This window comes from Squalius cephalus, assembly GCF_949319135.1.
Source record: "Squalius cephalus genome assembly, chromosome: 1".
Taxonomy (NCBI): domain Eukaryota; kingdom Metazoa; phylum Chordata; class Actinopteri; order Cypriniformes; family Leuciscidae; genus Squalius; species Squalius cephalus.
Genome location: NC_137122.1, coordinates 49358752 through 49378271, shown reverse-complemented (window position 1 = coordinate 49378271; position 19520 = coordinate 49358752). Strand labels below are relative to the sequence as shown.

The following is a 19520-nucleotide window of genomic DNA, read 5'->3' as shown; positions in this document are numbered from 1 at the left end:
TTTTGACCAGGTAAAATTAGTGTTTTCTTACAATACTAATGAGAATTTTTAATTAAAGTATATTACAAACTTTTAATTTAGACCCTAAAGAATCATATTAGCTTGTACAAAAATGACATTATATGACCCCTTTAACCTACAAATGGATCCAGCAATCCGTTTAATTGGCGCCATCAAGGCAACCATTCCCTTGAGGACCACACCAGAGACTTTTTGGACATTGCACATTTTATGGATTTCCCAGACTTCCTCATTGACTTTTATTACTACAGGACTCAATAATCATTTCCAATCTATACTTCTCTGTGATGATCCTCAAGGGTCGCTGGTTGAATTCCTGGGTTACACCCTCCAGTTAAGTGGATCCCCCTTCACTGTGGTGGAGGTAGAGGAGGACCCTTCCCCTAAACACTTTTTTGGCGGGTGAGGGGTGGCTCTGTGCCTTACTCCCCTCCAGTGCTTCCAAGTCTGGTGCTTTCAGCACTTCCAAGTCTGAGGGTCTCAGTGCATCCAAGTCCGGTGGTCCAAGTCTGGTGGTCTCAGCACATTCAAGTCCAGTGGTCCAGAGTGGGTGGTCCCAGTACTTCCATGTCCAGTGGTCCCGAGTCCGGTCGTCCCTGGTCTGGTGGTCCCGGAAATCCTTCCACCATCGGCTGCGGTTCCTGTCATGGCAGCTGCCATCTTGTGTATTTGGGTTACACACACTTCTCCAGCTTCTCCCAAGGCACCGTCAACCACTACTGATCCTCTCGAGGTGGCGCCAACTGCTCCTGAACCCTGTGCCTGCCCTGTTATGGCCAAGGAGCCCACCTTTGAACCCTCTGTTTGCCCTGACACGACCACGGAGATCATCATTGAAGCTTATGTCTGTCCTGACACGACCACGGAGGTCGTTCCTGAACTCTCTGTCTGCATTGACATGGTCATGGAGGCCATCTATGAATGGAAGCCCTCCAAGCTTCCTGTAATGGCCACGAAGGGCCGTTTTTAACCTCTCTGTGCTCTCTGTTTTAGCTCAGCCGTGGTGGTCTTCATCTCCATCTGCTCCGCCCTGGCCTACTTGCTCTGCCCTTGCTCCCCAATCTGCCTCAGTCTCCAGTCATGCCTCCTCTCCATGGGCCTCTGGATTCATCATGTTCTGTGTCTCCCAGTCCTTTGTTTTCATTTTGTTTGTTTATTGCACATCTAGATGAGCAGTGCCACTCTGGAGTACACATACTTATTTCATTAAATCGCAGTCTGCGTGATATGACAATCGCACTAATATCACAATAACAATTTTATTTTGAAATTTACAATGTACTAATAACACAATTAGAGGCTTAAGTGCTGGTTTAATGAGCTAGAAAGAGGTGGTAAAGCTAGAAATTCACACACAACAATGTACATCTCTAATTTGCTAGTATTAATCCCACCTTGGTCCATGTTTTCTGTTGCTTTCTATAGAGGTCAGCTTGTTTTCTGTTTGAACAACCATACGAACGTGGACAGACTCTCCACAGGGTGGCATCCCTGCGATTTGCACTGACAACCAAATGCCATGGTAATTATCTGTGCCATTGTGATCCCTGGACTTGAACCACGTTCACAGTCTGCCACAGACAGCCCAGTGTGGGACAGACATGGACAAACCATCCACCCACTCACAGAGTCACTAAAAGCAGACGATCCTATTAAAACCAGACAGTACAGACGCCGGGCTTTATGGGCAGCATATTAACAGACTGTAGCTGTGTGCTGCGATGGGTCTTATGATGTGCCATTCTCCCACTCTTGCTTTCATGAGGACATAAACAGCCTGTTTATTCTGATACATTAATCCTCAACTGTGTGTACCAAAACCAAATCTAATAACAACTTATCCCTCAGTCTGTCTGTTCATATCTCTGTCAAACATCCATGCTCCCTCAAATTTTTGTTCTTGAGCAAAACCTATTTCTGTTAGGTTCAAAATCACCCCATGTATCAGAGCCATGCTGGGTTCGATGTGCCATACTTCACAAAGAAATGCTATGGCTCTGTTCCTAAACTTAGTGAGCTGCCCCACTGCCTACATGGGCAGCTGTCTTATAACGCAGCATCCCACCTGAAATGGATGCGATGCATATGAGTGACTCCAAAAAAAAAAGCTAAGCTAAAATCACAATACTCAGATATATTGTAATGCATTAATGTATGACAGCATATCACGACTTTTTATATTGGTATCTTTTTATACTGGATATACTCTACCAAACATCTACCAAACACACTATTTGTACCATGATGCTTTGGATTCACAGTTTATTTCAGAAATGCACAATTCAGGATGCACAATACAGAAGTAGCTAAAACAAAGATGGTCAGAATTAAGTGTAGGCTTTAATCTTCTAAATGAAGTAAAAAAAAGAATTTTTTGTTTTGCACTGGAAAGCGCCGCAAGATTGACGTTTTCTTTGTGAGGCTTTGTAGGTACAGTACATGACTAGAAAGACAAATCAGACCTAACAGGCAGAATGACATGATGTAATTCTGTGAAGAAACAAGGTGACATCAAACAAAAATGATAATAGGTTGCTGTAAAAAAAGACTGCATGACGTGCCTATAAAACATTAGGATGAGGTGCCGGAGAAGACATTAATTTCTCATCTTCCTTTAATTTGGGGGGCTGTTTTGATGGATGAAATGACTAATGAGAGCTGAGATCTCACCTTGAAGCTGATGTCCCCTTTCTTGCAGCAGAGGCAGGCGAGCATGAGGAAGACAAACGTGAAGAGGCCAGAGAAGGAGACAGCCACCACCGCCAGAGAGGATGGCCATGACAGCTCACTCAGCGGGGAGCCACCTGGGGTGCACAAACACACACTCGGTGTCAAACTCCAAACCACAGACTTCAGTGCATGAAGGCTCACTGACAATGTTTAAAGGTGAAATGTGTTATTTATGTGCCTCTAGTGCATAAGTGGATCCAAACCAAAGGTGTATTTTCCCAAACAGTCCTCCCATCTGTCAATAATCAGATCCATTTCTTCCCATTTATGGTTTAAAACTTTGGTTACAATTTGATTTAAGGTGTCCGTGTTACGGTTGAATTATACATTTAAGTACTGAGTAATAATAATTAACTACATGTACTGTCTAATGTTAGGATAAGGGTTTGGTTTAGGGTTAGTTGCATGTAATTATGAATCATTTATAGTTAAATTGGCCCTATATGCACATTTCTAGCCTTGTGGTTAACAATTAATCCGTGCAAATTAATCCACAAAAGAAAAAAATGATGGTAAAACTTTACATTAAGGCCCATTTGTTAACATTAGATAATGCATTAACCAACATTAACTAACAATGAACAGTATGTTTTCACTGCATTTATTAACCTTTCTTAATGTTAATTTAATACAAATGTTCATAACGTGCATTAACTAATGTAATCAGATACAACTTTTTATCTTAAAAATGTATTAGTAAATGATGAGATTAACATTAACTAAGATTAATAAATGCTGTAGAAGTATTGTTCAGTGTTTGTTTACTTTTCTAGCTCATTTGTAGTTAACTAATGTTAACAAATTAATAATTGTAAAGTGTTACCAACGTGTTAGTCTTCGTAACCTTTAGTCAAAATCAGAAAATTTGCCAAATAACTAAAATACATTAAAACATCAGAAAAAAAAAACCAGACAACCATTACAGACAAAATTGTATTTTCACTGTCTTTACGACGGGAGAGACTATTGGGGGCTATTAACAGCTGATAAGTCAATAACACGGGTTATCTAAATGTTTCATAACAGCATGTGAAGCAGCATGCAGCTGCTGTCAGAAATTTGATTTGGTGTGTATCACATTTGAACAGATCACCTGTCCATGAAGGAACATGATGAAACCAGCGCTAATGGAAGCCAAATCTGCTTTTTTTGTTGCGGTGAATCACTGAGACACAATCTGCATGATGATGCAGTAGAAGGTTTAAAAAACCTAGATATGAGATGACACTTGTTATTCATAATTAAAAGCAAGTTGCACAGTTTTATCATTTAATGAAGTGAGAGACAGCGAAATGGCTGTCAAATGAAAGCTGAGGGTATGCAAATAAGCTCTGCAGTTTGATTGGCTATAAACGTAAATTGAGAAAAGATAATGCAATCTTAAAGGGATGTTCCATCAAAAAACTAAAATTCTGCCATTATTTTTAGCCTAATGGCATTGAAAACCTGTATGAAAAAAATAAATAATAATAATAATAAAAAATAAAAAATAAAATATATATATACAGTATATATACAGACAGTATACAGTATAGGCTATATATATATTGCAGACTGCCTGTGCTGTTCATTCATCCTACACCAAAATGGATGGTAATTCACACTGCCAAGCTCCAAAATTGAAAAAAAGCACCATAAAACGCACCATAAAACTTAGTCAGTGCAACTTGTGCCCAATATTTCAAGTCTAAGTGCAGTGGTGATGTATTTTTTTTAGGCCAACCCGGAAGTTAGCTTCATCCTGGTTCCATTAACAAAAGGCCAATCGGCTTTATTCAATTAGCTTTTGGATTATTGCAGAAAATCTGGTCTGTGACAAACTATAGCTTATGATACTTACACATTTTATTCAATAAGTTAATTTTTACAAATTAACACAACTTTTGATTGCCCAAATACAATATCCAGAAGTAAAAAGCTATAAGTAGACTATAAATGAACTACACCATGCTCGCACGACTTCAGCGTAACCACCATTAAGCTTCAAACAAATTGATCAATCTTTAAAATGTAGAACAGTTTGCAAATTTTGAGTTAGAATACTTTGTAAAAGCGTGAGTATAAACACAATAGTGAGTAGAATAGGTTACCTTTTTGGTCTGATGACGTTTAATGTCCCCAATAGTCCCATTTAGCCACTTGTAAGCAATCGCCTTTTCAAGACGCATAAGATCACAACAGAAAAAAAAAATTACGAGTGGGGCACTCCAGAATAAAACATGAAAATAACCTTGTGTTAATGTAACGAATGTAGGCCAGTAAGAGCTGTGCGTGTAAACCTGACTCGGAGCGGTTTGAGTAGGACCGGTTACATTTGGTGCCATGACCCGGATGGGAGTGAGGTTTAGGGGCGTGAACGTAACGGACATAGGCCAGTAAGAGCTGTGCGAGAAAATCTGACTCTCCTGGCCACAAGAGGCGCTCTAGCGACTGACACGGTTCGAATCGCACCCAGAGTGGGTCAAGTATGACCAGTTATTTCAGGTATTTAACCCAAAAAAAAAACCTACTGACTTCAGGACAATGGAACCAGAAATGCAGACTCGTTTCTGGACTTTAGGACTCACTTCTGTAGCAATAGCTTTATGTGAAAAAAAAGATCTAAATTAAATGAAATCTCTATTGTAAAGATGTAGATCAATTCATGCATTTAAAAATCCAGAGACATAGGAACGACTAAAATCAAATTGGCTTATGCATAATAATTACACTGTACACACTAGTCCTACCAGATTTTCTGAAAAGAAGAGACTTGTAAAATGCCGCCAGATAATGATTTATGAAATGTCCGCTTGAGCCGAGGTAAAGTTGTTGCCATTTAAACATGCCTCCCAGCTGTCCAGTTTGATTGGCTGTATGCTAATGAAGCAGAAGCGATGGGACTCAGGCCAACAGCATTTAGGCCTTTTCACACTCTGTCATTATAAGGACACCGCAGGGGCTGGTGTCACATTTTGGACCACTGAGATTTAATCTGACTTTCACTGTAATCCTGCTGTCAGCAAGGGACAAAGACACACACATAAAGACACATGTTAAGCATGTGCTGTCTTTCTATCTCTCAGTTGAAAAGTGCATGAACATTCAGATCTGCAAAACTCTTCACCACAATGGCAATGTGTCCTGAAATGGAGGAAGTGGCTTGTTTTGCTGATATGCTGACACATGTCGCTGTGGACACCATGTTCCACATATGACGTCTGTCACTGCTCATGTGGGTTGAAAGGTCAATGTCTTGAAACAGGAATAGACATAGGATGGTATAAACACACACAAATATAAGAAAACAAAACTCTGATGGGCTCTGCACCAAAACATAAGAGCTGTATAATACCTACATAGGCAGCTGTCTTTGACCAAAAGGGTGTAACAACTATGGCTTCCTAATAAAGCTGTCTATATCTCAGTGGGTTTTGGAACAGGAGGCAGTGACCAGTGACCGGAGCATGTGTGTATACACAACACCACATGCAGAGACACGGTCAGCAACGTGCAAAAGCATTTCTACCGCCCACTCCTGCGTCTCCATGGTAACAGGCTGGTTGCCTGACCCGTCATGTATTGCACTTCGCTTTTTGTCAAATCTCTCCTCAGCCCCCACCTTTCATAATGATGACGCATTTCTGCTGATGCATTAACAGCTGCTCCTTTTATTTTCCTCTGCTTCTTTCATCAGGTTTCCCCCTCACACCCAAGCATTCTCACACAGTCTCCTAAACACACAGCTTCGCTTCCCTGGGGTGTAAGTGTACACAGGAGATCAGAGCTGAGATGATGACGAGAGCAGGACGCGAGCTACTGAATTTAACAGTGAAACAGCTTTCTCCTGCTTTTCTGAAATAGGAGCACACAGCACAGGTGTTCGGAAACGCGTACTATCATAGTTCTTCTGCAGTATGCAAAGTGTCTGCATGCATAGATGCAGTTGTCACCAAAAAAGCTGTCTTAATGAATGTTAATTAGGTGCTGACATTTAAAGAGGACATATTACGCCCTTTTGCAAAGTCTTGACTTTGGTTTTGGGCTCTACTAGAATAGGATTTCATGCTTGAATGTACAAAAAAAAACGAATTATTTTTCACATATTTTACATTGTTGCAGCACCTCTCTTCCCAGTCTGTCGGTAACGTTCTGGGGTGGGTTTCCCGAAAGCATCGATAGCAAACTATGGTCGCCAATTCCGTCGTCATCTGCATAGTTGACAGCATTACACACTAAAGAAAGTTCAAAATGTTAAAAAGAGTTTTTCTACCTGATTTAACTTATAAACATGAGTTTTGTTGGTATTTAGGTTTATTTGGATCGAAAGGCAGTATGTTACACAAGTGAACATATTTTTCTGTCCCTCCACTGGAAGTCCATTAGACCAAAACTTTGACGCTTCAAAAAGTTAAAGTTTAGGCTTTTATTCACATAAACACTGATCAACGCACATAAAAAATGCTAAATGAAAGCTCAACCATGCTTGGGTGACATGCGAGAACAAGCCACATTGGCTTTTGCACGTCAAGAAAGTACAATTATGCTTCCATTTGCCATATTTAATGTGCTACATGTGCATTGATCAATGTTTATATGTAAATAAAAGCATAAATGAAATCTGTTTATATATAAAGCAATCAAATCTCTTCAAAAGACTTGGGTTAAACTGCTTGATTCATATGGATTACGTTCTGATGTCTTTATGAACTTATTGAAGCAAAGTTTTGGTGTAACAGACTTTAACAGACTTGTAACAGAAATCTCTCAGACTGAGTGAGTAGATAGAGCAGTCACTGGGGACATAAGACATCCTGTTCACTGTGACTCACTCTACTCATGGAGGATTTCACAAGACAGGGTTCCCTGCAAACTCTATTTTCATACCAATTTATCCTCTTTAGTAGGTCTTGCCACTGAACCCAAAACCTTATTTTGATTGTCCATTTTAGACATTCTACTAATTAAGTAACTTTGCACCTACATTTCAACCAACTCTCATTACAGTATTAGTAGACTGTCTGCTTATTTTCTGCTGACACTTTATTTCGATGGTCCAATTTAGACATTTTACTGACTATAAGTAACTTTGCAACTACATCTCAACTAACTCTCATTACAGCATTGGTAGACTGTTAGGTTAGGGTTGGATGAAAAAAAAACGGATGGAAATGCCAAACTGGGCATAGATTCTAAAAATGCACATAAAAAATTTATGTGATCGATTGAAAAACAGAAAACAACAGAAAAATGTATCAATTGACAGCCCTAGTAAATACACTGTAAAGATGTTTTTTTATTCAAAATTGTAAATAAAACAAAGTTTATTGAAGTATGTTTTACATTTTTACTTCAGAATTGAATTTAATGTTTATTGTCATTGTCTGTGAAATTTGCTAGCAATTTCTGATTGAAAATTGTTTCAAAGTAAATCCTTGGGAGTGAATTCAAGTTGGAAAATGCACTTGTAAGCATTAACTAAGAGTGCAACAGTATTTAGCTGTAGTGTGTATGTGGCCTAATTTTATGAGCACCCAGATTCTCTTTATTACAAAGCTGTTTAAACACAATCAGGTCTGAGATGGATACACAAAGTTGCAGTTTCAGCACTCTCTGCTATTGAAAAGGGACAGTAGGAGAAAACGAGGGAAATAACTGACTGATATAGAGAGAAGAGGCCCTATATCTTCAGCTGTCCTAACAAACCCAATGTCAGAGCTTGCACGTCGCTGCCTCTATAGTGAGTTTATGGTTTACAGTGCATGGTCCAGTCACAAAAGTTTCTAGTTTTAACGTTGATGCCAAGCTATGTCGATTTAGCACTGTGCTGATTTGCTGAAGTTACAATTAGGAGATCAAATATAAAAGCGAACAGTAGATAAGCAGGAAGCAGGGCTTCCACATGTAGTACACTAACACATGTGGAGTCTGTGGTAGCCACTGCTGTGTTCTGATGACAGGCAATGCTAAGAGGTGCTGCTAATAACACAGAGTGACTGCAGAGAGCCTCAGGTGCTGTGGCTGCTGTTAACCTGTGCTGTGTGAACGTCCTCCAACTGCACAGGACTCTCACAGTGGTGCAGTGTGGCTGCGTTACACCTAATCTGTCATCCCAGATGGAGGGTTACTCTAGAAAGGTTTAAGGTACGTTATATACCAATTACTATAAAACATAATAGGTAGCCACATCCAAATATCTCAGCATGGATGTAATAACATAACATATTCTGATATCTCTAAGTTAGTTTTGGATTACCCTGTAAGAAGCACATTTTCACTTCGTAAAAAAAAGGCAATTTTATATATATACACATACTACCATTTAAAGGTTTGGGGTTTGTACGATTTTTAAAATATTTTCTAAAGAAGTCTCACGTGATCCTGAGACCCAGCCGATGTGTCCAAAGTTCCCACTACCTCTTTTAGGAACCAAGTGGTGAGAACCTCGGGATGAAGCAGACCCAGCCTTTTCGTTGATGTGTCCAGTACTCACCCTGTGTGTTTACTTGGACCACATGCAGAGCTTCAGAAGCTCTGAGCAACTCTTTGTCTGTTTTGGCAGATAGAAGAAGGGTCTCCAAACAGAGGATGACCCATTGGATTGTGGATGCCATTGCCTTGGCATACCAGCCCCAAGGCGTGCCATGCCCATTATGAGTGTGTGCACAAGACAAGAGAAGTGTTGCATCCTCCTGGGCTCTAGCAAACGTTGCCTCTCTAACATCTATAGAGCAGCAGGTTGGGCGACACCCAATACCATAGCGAGATTTTATAATCTCCAGGTTGAGCCAGTTTTGTCTCGTGTGCTATTGTGTACGAACAGGTAAGACAATGGGCCGGGTGTACCACTTACACACAGCGCCTTTCCCACTTTTTTGTCCATGTGAGTTCCCTGGACCGGCAAACCTTGGATGTGAATTTTCCCTCACCACCCTGCGGGAGTCGAATTCTCCTGAAGTACTCCTGGTGCATGCCCTTTCAGGTCAGCCTGTATACTTGGGCCAGTTGCTCCATATGTAGTGATTCCCTTATGGTAATCCTATTTGATGTATTGTCCACAATATGGTGTCCCTAACAGTAAATGTTTTGTAGTACTTCCTCCCACTTCAGGTAGGATCTACCGCAGGGATCTCTTTCCACGTGTGATACATCCTGGTTGGTAAGTTCATGTGAAGTATTCTCCACATATTAACCACCCTTAAGGCACTATGTGGTCTCCGTTAGCGCTAATTCTGGAAAGCTGTGAGTTTGTTTGCTTTTTTAAAAGGAAGAATAGGTCAAAAGAGCAGCTGAAGCGTCCTTTTCCCATGGTAAGTACTACCCTCTCTGTCCCTGCGTGGTACGAGGGACTACATGGCTTACGTGGGGCATTCAGTAGTGATCTGGCACGCGGGGGCTTGCCGACATCTGCACCACCAAAACCTCGTAACACGGTTTAGCTGCTGTGGTGTTTTCCCTTGAGGACCTTCAGTAGTTTTAGTAAATCGACAGCACCAGTCTGGGTGACTGACAGATAGGGAACGTCTCGGTTCCTGTTGTAACCTACGATTCCTGATGGAGGGAACGAGACATGGTGTCACTCCTACCACAATGCTGAACTGCCCGCTGAAATAGTCGGGACACTGTCTCGGTTCCTCAGTACAAACCTGAATGAGTGATGCACGCCGGCCCCCTTTTATACCCTTATGTCCGGGGGAGTGGCATGCTTTCTAATTCTCATTGCCCTTTTCTCAAAGAATGTGCAGAGGTGCTCCCAAGTATGACCCCTAGTGTCAGTCATTCGACACCATGTCTCATTCCCTCTACAACAGTAACCAAGACGTTACTATTACAATCGGGGCCGGCACAAGCTCAATTGCCGCTATACTGCACGCTTACTTCACACTCACAATTGAACACGATCTTTGAGATGCATGTGAAAGATTAGGGGATTCGTTTATTCATAAAATTGCACTAAAAAAATCGGAAGATTTGGGAGAATTCATGGCAGGCCGCTGATAAATTGGGCCGGCAGCAGTAACAACACGGTATGCGGAAAGCACAAGTGTCTAGTTCACTTTCAATTAGAGACACACGGAAATCAGCAAATTAGTGGTAGCTCTAGTAGCGGTAAAGCGACGGTGTGCAAGCACTAGTGATTGCGAAATTAAGCTTTCTGAATCAGTGAAGCTTTCAACACAATTGTATCAGAAAAAGGTTCATTGCTCGAAGCTTTTCAAATCAGAGCTCGACGAGGACCTCTGCTGGTGAAAGTAGGGGAAAGCGATGTGTAGCAAAATGTTTCAAAAACCGACCAACGCATTAATCTTAGAAGCAAAACTCAATGAATGAATGAATGAATGAATGAATGAACCAATATATTAAATACATGACAACAATCTGTTCCATTTCATACTCCAAGTAACTCAAAACAATAAAGATAACATTTTGTTTTCTGGATGTGGACACATTTTCTGTTTGTAAACAAATAAAACTCATGAATAAAGGAATTGAATAAATGTAGGTGCATGCACACAAAGACACAAACACACACACACTTTCACATGATTGTAGCAACTCGCTAGCCTGGTAATACCAAACTCTGCTACTTCGTTTTGCTTCATAGACAGAGTCTGGCATGGCATAATTGAAAAGCGTTTTTCTTTCTCGTGGGGGGGGGGGGGGCGCTTGTCTTAAGTTTAAAATCATTGGTTACCCATAAGCCAATCACATAATGTTTGGTTATGGCGTGTGTTATGCGCATGCTCAGCCGCATCTAACTTCCACTGTAAACACATTTATGATGTGAAAACAAAACCATCGAGCGAAATACCGGAGTGAACATGGCTGTGAACGACGTAGTCAGGCTAGCAACTCGCACCAATAAACACCTAAACTCTCACAATACACTAAACTCTTAAACTCTCACAATACAATAAACTCTCCAAAACTCTTGCAATATAATAAACTCCTAAACTCTCACAATACAATTCATTCTCATAACTCTTGCAATACAATAAACAGTTCAATGCAACGCAGTACTCCTTAACAACCCACAAGGGTGCGCCCTGTGTCGCACATTTTTAAACCTTTGAATCAGAGTACGAAGAGTAAGTGGGTGTGTGTGAAACGAAGCTTCGGATGTCACTGGTAATGTGATTTTGATAGAACGACTCAAGCATCGATACAAAGCTTCACTAAAAATCACAATAAGGTGAGCTACATAACTTCTCCCCCATTTTCTCTCACACACACGTACATAAGCCTTCTTTTCAGAAGAGCGTATAAAGCTTTAAAATCATTAGTAATCACCAGCAGTAAAAAATCGTCATCTTTTATATTCATGTCCGGATAACAGATTGCATGTAGACTGATGCTGCTCTAAGAGTTGGGTGGGGTGGAGTGGAGTGGGGACGGGGCAGGAGTGGCACTACTATGTATGAAGGAAAACTTAATGGGGTGATTATGTGTTGATATTGTTAATGTGTAGAGAATTCTCTCTCTTTCTTGCACCCTGACTGTGCTGCCGCCCTAGGCGGTTACATGGCTCGCCTATAGGCATGCGCCAGCCCTGATTACAAGGCTCTATTTTATCTTAGAAAGACAAAATAATTAAAAGTTGTAAGGTGTTAGGCATGGAAGTTGAGTCAAATGTGATGCAAAAGAAGGATATGAGCAAGTCAAGTTGGCTTATTTAAATCAGGAATGAAGCAGCAAGTTATTTTAGCTCACAGAGAATGAAACAGCACATCCAAAACAGGAAGGGAGAGTAGACTGGGGTCCATTTTCCACAACATTGTGACACAGGAGGTTAGCTGGTGAAGCAGTGGTATAGAGAATGTAATGGGTAAATGTGAATGTGTGCGGTGTGAATAAGAAAGCTGATGGAGGAGAGCCCTCAAGGTCAGGACTGAAATGTGCAGTATTCAGCACAGCATACGAAAGCATTGTGATTTTTCTTATTATGACACATAATGTTTCACTTTATAAAATGTCCTACTAGGACTTAATTCATTTAAGTACAACAGTTTACAGAACTTTATTTCATCATCATTGCGCAACTATTCAAACAACTCTTTTGTATTGCTTTAATACACTCTCACTCTCTGCAGATGAATGTTTAAAAAAACCTACCAAAAACAACCCCGGTAGTCCTTGAAATTCAGAAGCAGGTGTTGTCCAAAAGACATATGACTCCCCACAGACCTTCAGACATGGACATTAATTCCAAAACTCATCAGCCAGGAGCCCTTCAGGACGAGAGCTGGGCTTTATGAAGTAGTGGCACAACATTGTTGTGGCATCAATAAGTCATCGCCTCGTCCTCTACAAGGAGTGGACACTGTCTGCGAGAGAGAGCGTATTTTAACAACGCCGGACCCCAATCTCGCTGATGCCTAATAGGAAGGAAGAACAGAGGGGAGGGGGGCCACCTGTGTCCCTATTTTTAGCCTCCATCTCTCTCTCTCTCGCCGTTTTTCTCATGTATACGCACTCTTCCTTCTCATGCCTCAGCACAGCATAAGTTTCCAGCTGAGCTGTTCTTTCCCTCGTGTTTGAACACTTTAAAAGCACGCGAGCACACAGACCCACAATGCCTTTCACCTCTGTGACCGGGTGTCGACAGATTTGCAGAGTTGGTGGTGTGCCAATCTTGACACTACTGCAATAAAACCTCTTGTAAGGGAGGGATGCTTTCCGGGGTTAAGTTAAAGCAACATTTTTTTGTTTTAATTTTGTTTACCTAAATAATTCAAACTTAAATAAAATTGGTAAAAACTATAATTAGTAAAACTTTAACTAAAATTAAAATGGAAAATATAAAAATAAAAACTGATTCAAAATATTATTAAAAACTATATATAAACTATAAATAATTGAAAACTTAAATAAAATTATTAAAAACTATATAAACATATTTTTTTTAAAACTATTAAAAATGACAAAAACACGCAACAAAATTTGTAAAGCATAAAAATGGAAAATAGAAGATACTAAAAGATACTAAAATAACACTGATAGTTTTATTTGAGTATTGTTTATATACTGTTATAGTATTTATGTAAATTTTCAGTTTTCTTTAGGTTTTAGTAATTGGTAATTTGCTTTTGTAAATTTTTATTAGATTTAGATTACATTTATTTTTATTTCAGTTTTAGTCATTTTAGCACTACTTTAACTTTTTTATTTATATAACTGCCAGGGCAACATTACAAATTTTTCTTAAAATCTTTTTTTGAAGTTAAAATATTAAAATATTTTCATCTAATATTTATTTATTTTATTTTATTTCAGCTCTATATCAATTATTAAAAACATTTTTCAACAGTTATAACAGCACTGTTCTAGAAAGGGAACATTATTCAACACCCTGCTGAAAAATCCAGCATTGCTGGTCACCAGCATAAGGGATGTTTTGCATGCTGGGAACTAAATGGGATGCTGGTTGCTAGTGGACCAGCGCAGATTTGCTAGAGAACAGCAAGATTATACTTGTACACCAGCTCTATACCAGCCTGGAACAACATGGAATTCATGCAGGTCTATGCTGGACTTTTCAGCAGGGCAGGCAGTGTTGCTTAGGGTCATTTGGACGGACAGCACATTTTTCCCCTCTCTTTAAAAAACAACACCCAGCTCCATTTGCTTCAGTGGATAAGCCCGAATCAGTAGGAATCAGAGGATGAACAATGAGCACGGGAACGTTAATGGAGGTACTCGTTCAGCTCCACGACAGTACTGACCTTTACACACTGATATAGAGCAGAGTGCATCAGACTCTGAGACAACAGGAAAGCAGGACAAGTAACATTTAGGGAAGAATATTGGGTCTAATATGGGGTGGGATGGGGGCAGTGATTCACATTTGCTCCAGTTTGGCCTTCTTGGACTTCAAGGAACATCAATAAGGAAAAGTCTGCCTCTGTTATAAAACGTAGTGATCTGTCTACAAAGGCATCATAACCATGCTCACAATGCAAAAGCTGCTCAACCAGGTAGTTAGCATACAATCTAAGAGGGGGAAAAGCTGTAACCGGGGCAGTACCCTTAAAAAGGAACACCTTTGTACCTTACATACCACTAAAGTGTACATATAAGCACCTTAAAAGTACATATTATTATCTAAATGGTATATTATAGTACCTTTTGAATGGTGTTTTGCCATTTTTGTATCATTGAACTATTGTGCCTCCTAATATACTGCCCTTCCTTTTGGCAACATGCTATAGCATGTTTTCTTGCATAATATGTAACATATTAGTTATAGGCTGATATTAGAGATGTTTTCGGTCAGATATTGGACATATTTCCCCCATTCCCCTTTGACATCATCTAAAACTCATTCAAGTTAATCTTTAAAAACACTAATAATTTAATAACACTCAAATGTTATCTTTAGAATATGATTATTATTATAATTTTTTTTTTTTTTACAGTTTATCACCATTTAAAATCTGTGGACAGACAGGACGCTGTCAGAAGCAGAACGTTTATTTAGTAGAATGATTTTACTTTTTGTGTTATTTTTTTATTAATTACAATAGTATAGAATTTAAATATTGTCCATTTATCAGTTTTAGCCTTACCAGTAGAATAGTTATCGGCTATTTGATAACTGCCAGAATTTTAATATTGTCGTATATCTTTAAAAAAAGAAAAAACATGCAGGATGGTAGACAAAGCAAGAGTTTGATTAAGAATATATTTTCTTATATTTCAATCTGAAAAAAACTATCCATAAACTTAATTTGAATATATGTTTGTGTGTGCTATGCTAACAGCAATCTCTATTAGAATCAATTGTAAGATGCGTCTCCTTGAGCAGTGCTATTTGTATTATGCAGTGTCGGTAATGCATTCAGTTATGCATTCAGTGTAGTATCCATTAAACATGTTTTACCATACTTGCACAGAACATATGAAAAATTATACAGATTGCAGGAGGGCCTTATCATCGCCTATTCAGAAATACACACAAACAAAACATTCTTTTCATTAAACAGTCAATGCTGAATCAGTGGGAAAGTGCTGTGGTCTGTTCACTGCCCTCGAGAAGAATTGATGCTGACAGCTGCCTTCTGTCAACCACTGAGTGAGTGAGATGACAAAACCCAGCGAGAGAGAGAGAGAGAGAGAGAGAGAGAGAACCATATTGCCAAATTGCTATTAGGTGTTGAAGCGGCTGAGAGAACGAAGACATTGAACCACATGGTGATACGGGGAAAGAATGTTTCTTTGTGAAGGTTGAATGAGGTTGGAGGGTGAACAGCAAGCGGCTTCATTCATGGCGTGTAAAACACCGAACCACTAGTTCGGCACAGAGGCAACCAATGGTTTTCCTAACCACAGTAATCAGCATGGCTTGATGGGTGATGGGGTGCGAGCAATAATTAATGTCCCGTCTCAGAAGATTTATTTCTGGAGCTGCTTACATCTACTAGATGGAAATGAGGCAAAGATTCACTGAAAATATATATAAAGGGCAAAGACAAGATTAGTTTCAAATCTGTTCCAAAATCTAGTGAGCTTCCTTGCTATCTAGCGTCTACATCGGCTGCTGTCTTGGAACCTGTGACATCATACAAACAGCATGCATAATGTGAACTATATTATCACCCATCTGCTAAAAACATGACGACATTAAGATATTTTAAGCATTAACATCAAGATTTTCTGTAAAGCTGCTTTAAAACAACGTGTATTCATTTTAATCAACTCCTCCCACAAAGTGCATGAGAGACTGAAGTCAAACTGATTTCAATACAGTTTGGTATTAGCATTTTTGCTAAGTGAACAGCGCGATACCAAGGAAAGTCCCTCAAGGAAAGTCAAATCACTTGGCGGCCATATTTGAATCGCCTTCAGCTATTTCGGAAATGCAAGACCAGCTTCTTTCTACTAAAATATCGAAATCTCAAAAGCTGCCTGGCAAATTCACATGTAAATAACATATTATTTCAAACCAGCAGGAAACTCTGACATGAACCATCTCATAAATCTTGTTTTTTTACATTTAATTAGCATTGAAAAAGCTTAGATTTCAGGCTGGATGTGCATATGCAGTCCGCAGGCTTGTATCTTTAGACACTGACTGTTTTAATGGGAACCCAAGCTTCTTTTACTTATAAGGTGGTACTTACTCCAACATATTGCGTGTTGCACTTTCTCTCATTCAAAGTAATACAAGTGCACTGTTTTGGCAATACACTAATGAGCATAAACTGCATTGAACAAAAATATATTATTTTAATTAAAGCTGCAGTCCGTAGTTTTTCCTCTTTGTCGCCATCTCTGTTCAAAATCTGCAATTGCAGTTATTCACGGAATTATCAACTTTACGTGGGTTGTGCCTCGGCACGGCACAACGCGGATGAATCCAATGTTCTGAGGAGAATGTGCGGCTGTCAGTCACCGCGCCGGTGTGGATACTGGCATTCGCAATCACAGATTCTACAGTACTTTTTGGAAGTATGACCAACATTAGAATTTTCACCGGAAAATGTTATCTGAACAACTAGGCTAAGTAACATCCACTTTTGTTCCGACCAACTAAGGGGAAAAAAGCATTGCAGTACAAATGATTAAATCTAACGATCGCTTATCATATCACGTCAATCCGTGCAAATTATACTTTGTTCTCAAATTGTTAATGTTAACAACATCAGCATTGCGTGACTACATTTAATGCCCTTCCGATATTTATCCTTGTTTTCCCATTGGCCCGGTTGCAGTCTCTTTTTTTCTGTAGCCACTCCGAAGTCTTTTGCATTTTACAACGGATGAATCTCTAGTTGTCACTAGTGATTGTCGTTTGAACCTTTCTGGATCCGACATCATATTGATAAGTTTAATTATATCAAGTGCTGTGAGAAAAGGCTCTAAATCTCCACCTCCAACATCCTCACACTCATAGTCTACTAGCCGAGACTCCTTCTTTAAGTGTACAGATGTGACGTAATGAGACATGCTCGAATTTCCCACGGAAATCCACCAGTACCACTGGAATCAAAAACATTATTACAAGCTTACCGTTTTGAATCGAGCTAAGGCAAGCAGATAGTTTTGAACACCGGCTAGTTATGTACTTGCTCAAAAATGTATTTTGGATCATTTTTAACCCAAAAAAGTTACGGACTGCAGCTTTAATTTAATTAATAATATATAATTAACATTTTAATTAATAATATGTAGCATTTTCATCAACTTCTGCCTTCTCCATGAATGATACTTGCCATGCTGCCTTGGAATTTGATAATAGGTAGGCAGAATGGTTATTTTGCTTACCGTTTAAAACTGACTTTCCGTCAGAAGCACATCTATGATTCTTTTGTTCCAGCTCACTAGGGGCCTCATTTATAAAACGTGACACAGGTTTGATCGTAGAGGTGTGTGCATATATCCATGCCAACGTATTTGTGGCAGAGAGTCGGAGAACTGCAGGTATTTGGATTCGCCATTTTCAGGTAAAGCATTTGGACGTTGACTGGTGTTCTTTTATATGCTAATGACATTAATTAGGCGGAGTTTACAAGTCGGAAACCATTCAGCTGCACACAATTTCAAGATCATTTGCGATTTATAAATTTCACATCTGGAAGAGAAGCATATACGCACGTTTTTTTATGCGTACCTTCGTGTATGCACATTTGAAAAAGGATGTAGGACGGTTTCTACGCAACATTTTATAAATGAGGCCCTAGGTTTAGGAACAGACCCTTTGACCAGATCCCCAGGTTTGTTGGGTTGTATTCATCCTTGGATAAATCATAATTAATTACTCAAAGTCATTTATTTTTAGTGCAGGGTACCTCTGCAGTGCTGTTTAGTGTGTGTGTGTGTGTGTGTGTGTGTGTGTGTGTGTGTGTGTGTGTGTGTGTGTGTGTGTGTGTGTGTGTGTGTGTGTGTGTGTGTGTGTGTGCGCTCAATATTCAGGAAGGAGGCGGCAATGTTTTTTTTTGTTTTTTTTTGCAACCATTCCTTCCCAGGAACAATGTGTGACACAGATAAGAAAACAACATCCAAAGACAACACCACCCCACCCCACCCCTTATACAACTAACACAAAAGCACACACACACACGTTGTGAAATATGCTTAAGACATATGCCATCACAAATGACGAAATACACACTAATAATTTTCTTCTAGAAGCCGAAAATACAAAAAAACATTCAGGGAAATCCTTGCCACAGATATGATATCTAACATTGAACAAGAACATAATGTCTCTTCCTTTTGCATGGCCTCAAGATCTCGCTCATGCATCTGCCTGTTCACACGCTTTCCTGTGTATTTCCTAATTTTGACTAATGACTGTTCTTTTCTCTTGCACAACAACATGCACATATGCTCAGTGCACTACTGAAGCACATTTAAGACTCTAAAATTTGAATATTATTTAGTATCTATTCATATTTTGAATTAGCTTTCAGTTTTCATTTAAAGTTAAGTTTAAGTAATTTTGTTATGTGCATTAGTCAGTTTTAGTATTTTCTTATATTTCTAATAAGCTTACATTTATTTCCGTTTTGTTTTTAGTCATTTTAGTACTTCTACTTCAACTTTTTTCATTTAATATTTATATTTTATTTTATTTTAGCTTCATTTCAATTACCAAAATTATTTTTAATAGTTTTAATTTTAGTTAACAATAACAACACTGTTGCCATGCATGTTGGTGTGCATTTTACTCAACGACCGTAGTACCTACGTCCTGCTTATTAACTCTCAGATTTTTTTTGGCTCCCACTTCCCACTTGTGCTCCTTTGCAGTATCATTGGCTGTTGCTCATCATACGTACATGATAACT

The 19520-nt window shown here is 39.3% G+C and overlaps 1 protein-coding gene across 2 annotated transcripts in view; it reads right to left on the bottom strand.

Moving 5' to 3' along the window:
- aatka (apoptosis-associated tyrosine kinase a) overlaps window positions 1-19520 on the bottom strand; it is a 50859-nt gene that overhangs the window by 24125 nt on the left and 7214 nt on the right. Inside the window, exons 1-2 of one of the 2 annotated variants that reach the window (XM_079868430.1) lie at window positions 12844-12961; window positions 2692-2825 (exon numbers count right to left, since the gene is read on the bottom strand). In XM_079868430.1, the coding sequence (XP_079724556.1) occupies window positions 2692-2736 (45 nt within the window). In that variant the 5' untranslated portion in view covers window positions 2737-2825; window positions 12844-12961. Of the gene's footprint in view, window positions 1-2691; window positions 2826-12843; window positions 12962-19520 lie in introns of those variants that run through there. The other variant, XM_079868429.1, reaches the window with a different exon arrangement.